Source organism: Montipora foliosa, chromosome 4, assembly GCF_036669935.1.
Source record: "Montipora foliosa isolate CH-2021 chromosome 4, ASM3666993v2, whole genome shotgun sequence".
NCBI lineage: Eukaryota > Metazoa > Cnidaria > Anthozoa > Scleractinia > Acroporidae > Montipora > Montipora foliosa.
The window spans coordinates 10,955,690-10,963,189 of NC_090872.1; the positions used below are offsets into that span (position 1 = coordinate 10,955,690).

General features: G+C 43.5%; 2 protein-coding genes across 2 annotated transcripts in view; one reads left to right on the forward strand and one right to left on the reverse strand.

Moving 5' to 3' along the window:
• Window positions 1-1,416: 1,416 nt before the first annotated feature.
• On the forward strand, window positions 1,417-2,986 carry LOC138001007 (uncharacterized). The gene is made up of 2 exons (XM_068847677.1): window positions 1,417-1,989; window positions 2,945-2,986. Exons 1-2 carry the CDS (start codon window positions 1,417-1,419, stop codon window positions 2,984-2,986), a joined length of 615 nt encoding a protein of 204 aa, XP_068703778.1.
• A 1,258-nt stretch (window positions 2,987-4,244) lies between these two features.
• Window positions 4,245-7,500, reverse strand: part of LOC137999805 (N-acetylglucosamine-6-sulfatase-like) — an 11,653-nt gene continuing 8,397 nt past the window's right edge. Inside the window, exons 8-12 of the mRNA XM_068845733.1 lie at window positions 6,818-6,916; window positions 6,156-6,185; window positions 5,913-6,008; window positions 5,443-5,553; window positions 4,245-4,564 (exon numbers count right to left, since the gene is read on the reverse strand). Coding sequence (XP_068701834.1) covers window positions 4,388-4,564; window positions 5,443-5,553; window positions 5,913-6,008; window positions 6,156-6,185; window positions 6,818-6,916 — 513 coding nt within the window. The 3' untranslated portion in view covers window positions 4,245-4,387. The remainder of the gene's footprint in view (window positions 4,565-5,442; window positions 5,554-5,912; window positions 6,009-6,155; window positions 6,186-6,817; window positions 6,917-7,500) is intronic.

Sequence of the window (7,500 nt, forward strand, 5' to 3'; positions counted from 1 at the left end):
GTCGGAACGGCCACGAACTCTGTCCGACCAGTGTACTTGTGATCTAACCACATCACCCACAAACATGATTTGCACGGAAAAGGGCTATAGAGACCTGAGCCTGGCTTGTCATTGGGAGTCAAGACGCAGCCTCTAATTTGATGACATAAAATAATTTGGGTGTTGATTGGGTTAAAGAAGATTGTCTGTCTTTTGATTGGTTGCAATATAATTTTGGTTAACCAATCAACGCTTATGAAAAGAGTGTCGAGCCAATCATTTCTTGCCACGTCTAATGACGTCAATTATCGTATGACATAAAGACATTCCACTGAGTTCCAGGACTTCATTTTCACAAGATGGAGGGCAGCAATGGAGCTCCACGTCAGCCACTGCAACATATTGCATCGAGGCATGTAATACCAGTGGAGGGAAATGAGAAAAGCTATTTCCTCACTTCAGATTTAAAGAGGATAGGTGAACTCATCACACAAACTGTAGAAAACCCTGATGTTGTGAAACGGCATCGAAAAAGGAAACTGCCGTGAAATAATGTGGAAACCAATAAATTAGGTACTTTCCATTTTAGCACGTTGGTAAAAGATCAGATTATTCGCTCCAAGTTTTCCTTCTTATTATTGTTATTTTTATTTTTAATTTGAACTTGTGTGCTTTATCTATTTTATTTTTCACTCAACTCTACTCAGTTGCCTGTCTATGTCGTTGTCTGTTGGTTCTATTCGGATTGAGAGAAACAAAAACAAACGTTTTGTTCCTTCATCAGGTTGTGTATATTTTCATTTGAAGGGGTTTGCCCGTCACTTGTTACAATTCATGTGAATTTTTTTCGTCTTTATCTTATGAAAAGGAAATTTAGAGAGAAAAAATATATTATTAGGTATTTTGAGAAGAAGGAAATAATTGGTATATTTAATTCATTTCCTGGTGAATGATCTCTTTACAATTTTCCATACGAATTACCACTTCAATAGACGGTTTCAGGCCTTAAGCAGGGTAGAAATCTAAAACTCAATATTCCACTTAACCCTCGAAGCGATCTGACGATCGATCAAAAAACTCAGACTAAGTCCTCCTTTACAAGTGACTTTCTTCCCGCAACACGTAATGTATGCTTATTTAGGTCAAATCTATTTTTAACACGGGCCCTCCAAGGGAGTCCCGTCCATCTTCTCTACCTTGTACGAAGGCACGGGACCCTGTTGAACTCGACACACTACAAACACTTCTTCCGTCCGTCCTGCCAAGTACCCTTTCTTGAAAGGTCGATGATGGTTTCTCGGCCCATTTTTATAGTGGGTTTCTTTTTCCATCAACAAGGGTTCAATTCTTCCCTGTACCAACGAGTCTACACCTGTCCCCCATTGTCCGAAATCACCTCACGGAGGGCCACGCCGATGCTCCGATGTCGATGTCGACATGGTGGTCACAGTAGTTGTGGTGGTTGTGCTGGTCACAGTAGTTGTGGTGGTCATGGTTGTCACAGTGGTCACAGCAGTTGTGGTGGTCATGGTGGTCACAGTAGTCATAGTAGTTGTGGTGGTCATGGTGGTCACAATAATTGTGGTGGTCACGGTGGTCACAGTGGTCATAGTAGTTGTGGTGGTAGTGGTCGTCACAGTAATTGTGGTGGTCATGGTTGTCACAGTGGTCGTGGTGGTCACAGTGGTCATAGTGGTCACAGTAGTTGTGGTGGTCATGGTAGTCACAGTAGTTGTGGTCGTCGTGCTGGTCACAGTAGTTCTGGTGATCATGATTGTCATTGTGGTCACAGTAGTTGTGATGGTCATGATTGTCACAGTGGTCACAGTAGTTGTGGTAGTCGTGGTGGTCACAGTGGTCATAGTAGTTGAGGTGGTCGTGGTGGTCATGGTTGTAACAGTAGTTGTGGTGGTCATGGTTGTCACAGTAGTTGTGGTGGTCATGGTGGTCACAGTGGTCATAGTGGTCGCAGTAGTTGCGGTGGTCGTGGTGGTCATGGTTGTCACAGTGGTCAGAGTGGTCACAGTAGTTGTGGTGGTCGTGGTGGTTACAGTGGTCATAGTGGTTGTGGTGGTCATTGTGGTCACAGTGGTTGTGGTGGTCACAGTAGTTGTGATGGTCGTGGTGGTCACAGTGGTCATAGTGGTCACAGTAGTTGTGGTGGTCATGGTGGTCACAGTAGTTGTGGTGGTTATGGTGGTCACAGTGGTCGTGCTGGTCACAGTAGTTGTGGTGGTCATGGTTGTCACAGTGGTCGTTGTGGTCACAGTAGCTGTGGTGGTCGTGGTGGTTACAGTAGTTGTGGTGGTCACAGTGGTCGTGGTTTGTTGTAGTGGTCACAGTAGTTGTGGTGGTCATGGTGGTCACAGTGGTCATAGTGGTCACAGTAGTTGTGGTGGTCATGGTGGTCACAGTAGTGGTGGTGGTCATGGTTGTCACAGTGGTCGTGGTGGTCACAATAGTTGTGCTGGTCACAGTAGTTGTGCTGGTCATGGTGGTCACAGTAGTTGTGGTGGTCATGGTGGTCACAGTGGTCGTGGTGGTCACAGTAGTTGTGGTGGTCATGGTTGTCACAGTGGTCGTAGTGGTCACAATAGTTGTGGTGGTGGTGGTGGTGGTCACCGTGGTCTTAGTGGTCACAGTAGTTGTGAAGGGCGTGGTGGTTATAGTAGTTGTTGTTGTTGTGGTGGTCACAGTAGTTGTGGTGGTTATGGTTTCAGTTTCCTATAATAGGCAATTTTCACATTGCTCGTTTTAATCCACATGCCCAACGACCATTTCTGAGCCAAAGCAAAGGAAACTGCCGTGAAATAATGTGGAAACCAATATTTTAGGTAATTTCCATTTTGGGACGTTGGTAAAAGAGCAGATTATTCGCTCCAAATTTTTCTTCTTATTATTATTTTTATTTTTAATTTGAACTTGTGTGCTTTATCTATTTTATTTTTCACTCAACTCTGCTCAGTTGCCTGTCTATGTCGGTGTCTGTTGGTTCTATTCGGATTGAGAGAAACAAAAACAAACGTTTTGTTCCTTCATCAGAAAGGAATAGTTGTGTATATTTTCATTTGAAGGGGTTTGCCCATCAATACTCAACTTAACCCTCGAAGCGATCTGACGCTCGATCAAAAAACTCAGACTAAGTCCTCCTTTACAAGTGACTTTCTTCTCGCCACACGTAATGTATGCTTATTTATGTCAAATCTATTTTTAACACGGGCCCTCCAAGGGAGTCCCGTCCATCTTCTCTACCTTGTATGAAGGCACGGGACCCTGTTGAACTCGGCACACTAAAAACACTTTTCTTCCGTCCGTCCTGCCAAGTACCCTTACTTGAAAGGTCGATGATGGTTTCTCGGCCCATTTTCATACTGGGTTTCTTTTTCCATCAACAAGGGTTCAATTGTTCGCTGTACAAACGGGTCCACACCTCTCCCCCATTGTCCGATGTCACCTCTCGGGGGGCCACGCCGATGCTCTGATGTCGACTGGCATTGTACCCTAGTACCAGTGACTGCAACGCATCGTCATACCGTAAGGTAACGGTACATGCACCCTTTGAATGTCCGATTGAACCGTTCCACCATGGCTGCTTTGGCATCCCCGTGTGTGAAAAATGATGATGAATGCGGAGGTACAATATGGAGAGTACATATACACTAACTATCGTACACACAAACGTAACACTAACACTAACATTCACATAAACGTGACAACTACAGTGTATAAGGTAATCTTGAAAATACAGCTAGAAAGAATATGTAATTTTTTAAACATTTTCGTAATATTTTAAAATGAACCACAGTAAGGATATTAGTTGTCATAATGGAAAGCAAAAGCACACATAACGAAACAAACACGAAAAATATACGATCAAATAGAAAAAAGGTAAACAATTCACTGGTGGGACGGTACTAGAAACAGTAGCCTGCGAGCAGGCTCTCCTCGGGAGTGGGGTTGGGGGTAGAACCGCAGAGCCTGCTCGCAGGCTCTAAAAACAGCGAAAATACAATACCGCTCCCCATAGGGGCTTTTCAGGGCTAATGAAACACAACGAAACGACAGAACAGAACAACAACAACTGTTAAGAATCCCAAGTGGCTGGAGGCAAACCAGTTGGCTATTTACAAGTGCGGCTGGGAAGTTGAACCAGGGACTACCAGGATCAAATTCAACGAGTGGTCAGAGCGGGGCCACACTGCCTCCGTGATGCTTATGTCAAGCTAGTCTACCCTCCCACACGGCTCACCACAGTGACGCTAATGATCATTATATTATTTTAATTCAAGTCAAAAAACTGACTACAATTACAATTGTTATCTAAGTTAAAAAGTGATATATGCTTGTCCACATTATCTAAGTCCAGCCCTAATCCTTTTTTTCTTCAGTAAAAAGTTTTCCAATGGCTTCATATGGCCATATCCTTGCTCTCACTGGCGGCTGGACTTCTGCAAGACGCACCAGAGCAAGTGACTAAATCTACCAGGCGACGATGCTTGGCGGCCAGGAATTTTTTAGAAGAATCCTTGAACACGTTTTTCAGTTGATGGGGATCTTTCTTTACGTCGTAAACCTCTACAAACGCCTAAAGTGGACAAAAGAATTGACAAAAATCAACTAGGACAAGGGGCAATCGTCGTAACAGACTATTGCCATGGCGGGTTCAAATCACAACGTGGACCTTTTCGATTCGCGCGTGCCGTTGCAGTCAAATTATGTTGTCATTTTTCGTATTTTATTTAGCTCTGCAGAGTTTGTTAATTTTTTAAAAAAAAATTTATTGTTGTAAAAAAAAAAAGTAACATTCAAAAAATTATGTTGTCAAAATAATTTACCAATGCCGTGCCAGAAGAAAAAGAAGAGCCCTTGATTGAACGAGGGACGCTTATGTCAACCTAGTGTACTCTCCCACACGGCCCCCACAAGTTGAAGAAGCTACAAGCTAATATTTGGTGAGAGAGAGAAAAACGGACACTCGGAGAAAGCCCCACGGAGCAGGGTACAGAAACGACACAAACTCAGCCTTCAAAAAAAGGACTGAATCTTGTCCACAAGGAAGGGAGGCGAGTGCTACATTCGTACATATATACATACTTAATTGACCACTCCCCGCAGGGGCTTTTCAGGGCCAATGAAACACAATCACGACAGAACAGAACATTCAACAACAACTGTTAAGAATCCCAACTGGCCGGAGGCAAACCGGTTGGTTATTTACAAGTGCAGCTGAGAAGTTGAACCAGTGACTACCAGGAACAAATTCAACGAGTGGTCAGAACGTGTCTTGAACCCGGGATCTCCGGATCTCAAGGCAAGTGCCCTAACCACTGGGAAGCACTGCCTCACCAGCATGCCATCTGTGCTTCTACAGGCCCACAACAAAAGGTATTCGCAGCTTGTCACCCACCGTCTATGAGGACCTAATTTCGGTGAGAAAACAAATAAGAGAACGGTGGTTCCTACCTCTTTGTCGTTAAACTCACAGTACATCATGTCCTCTGAAGAACTCAGCGAGCGCACGCACGAGTAGGTGTTATTCCAGGCGTCTTCGCACACGCAGTTAGGCCAGCAGTTCTACCGCAAAACAAAAGACACGTTCTTAATAGACTTGTAGCCTCTTAAGGATGATTCTGGCCACAGTTTTGACAAATCGAAACCAACAGGGACATCCCACGATAATCGTTACACCTTGCCGGATTTCTGACGCAGATAAGATGGAACTGGCGCACCACGCAGTTGGATGAAAGTGGTCTCAAACATAGAGTCACACTTAATATGAACAGCAAGCACACAATCCTCAAGAAGCATCCACCTCGTTGGTTCGGCCATGTGTTCATTATGTCTCTGAATCGTCTCCGTTCATTGGTTCGAGTCTCGTCAAAAGCCTGGATTTTTTTTTTAGTGACGCATTTAGAGTGAAACTTTGTACTTACATAGACACCAGCCGACAGGTGAGGGCAACCTGGAATCCTGTAAGAACCTTCTCCGTAGTGTTGAATAAGAAAATCTGTGCGCCAGTTAACATTTTCCTAAGTTAGAATAATATATTTCATATAATTACAAGGAGATTGAATTCCCGGCAAAATCAACCAAGTCGATCAAGTAGCCGCCAAATCAGTTGAGAAAATAGATCCATCAAATAGATCCCGTGGACAAAAATAAAAGGAAACACGTACCTCTTCGGAATCGCTTTTCTGATCCGACTTCTAAAAACCAAACGAGAATAAAAGGAAGTTTCTATTTTTGGTCGCCCATGAACACTACGGCAAGACAATAATGTTATAGAACGCATGAAATGTACATTTGAAGTGTGAGTTATTGACGAAAGACAGAAGTGATCCTGGCGAAAAATTCAGGCGGATTCATCAACGGGATTAGAACCCATGACTTCTGTGATTCCCGTGCAATGCTCTACCAACTGATTGAGCTATGGAGAAAAACAGTTGAGAGTAGGCAGCCTACATTTCTCATCAGGTGGTCTATAAAGAGACAAGTTGCTTAAATTGTCCAGTTAATTAAGTGCGTGGATCGCTTCTATCTTTCGTATAATATTCATTTCTGTAAAATGATTGTCGAAAACTTGTCCAGAAAAGTTAAAGCTTTATGTCATTTCTCGACAAACCAAGGCCTGGTTAAACCAGGAAACATTGTTGTAGACGCAGCAAATGTTTCTCAAGCCTGAAGGTTAGCTTAATTTGCGAGATTTATTGTTTCGGTTAGAGCTTTAGCATGGTGTGCTGGCTCCCACCGTCTTCTTACTAGGCCATGTTGGTCATGTTGAAGTCGATAATTTGAGGAATAAACGCGAAAAGTTAGAATTGAATTTCGTGGAACTTACCAACAACGGAAGAATAGACTGTCCATCCATTGTCTGAGGCGCTTTCCCTCCAGCTAACTCCACTATTGTTGGTGCTATGTCGATATTGAGAATAGGGTTCTTAAAAGGGGAAAAAAAGGCAAATAAGGTGACAATGTCAACGAGAAGCCACAGGCTTAGAAACTAATAAGCTACAATAGGTGAAGAAGAGGTGCCGTCAAATGGTTAACACTGAGCGCTGAATTTGAACGAGGTTGCGCTGACTTCAAATCCCAGCCATATCTTCGACTGTCAATATACATCCAAAGGATGCCGACAGAACCAAAAGCAGTTACTACTTGAACCACTTGGCAAATTCACAACTCGAGCTGAATAGAACTGCGCAGGTGCTCTCCGAGGGCTAGGGCCCGTTTCTCGAAAGTCCCGAAATTCTACGGGCCTATTTCCGGTGTCACCATTCCCATTGTATCTCAAGAATGGATAGGATTTAAGTCGTCAAACTTCACAGTAATCTTTATTTTTGTTACCTTTAAAACATGTTAAAAGATCGGCTTTCCAAAACAAGCAGTTGCCAGTTTCGCAAATGGCTTTTCGGACCCGAAAAGTTATCGGCACTTTCGAGAAACGTGCCCCTGGTCGTTTTTGAGAAACGAAGACTGGAGATCGTAGTTTAATTTGTCAAAACGTTTGGGCAAAAATTCGAT

Excerpts from the sequence above, each read along its gene's own strand:
- LOC138001007 (XM_068847677.1), top strand. The coding sequence starts at position 1,417 with ATGGTGGTCACAGTAGTTGTGGTGGTTGTGCTGGTCACAGTAGTTGTG. Across the intron at positions 1,990-2,944 it reads TGGTCATGGTTGTCACAGTG|TTGCCTGTCTATGTCGGTGT; the intron begins GTCAGAGTGGTC and ends AACTCTGCTCAG.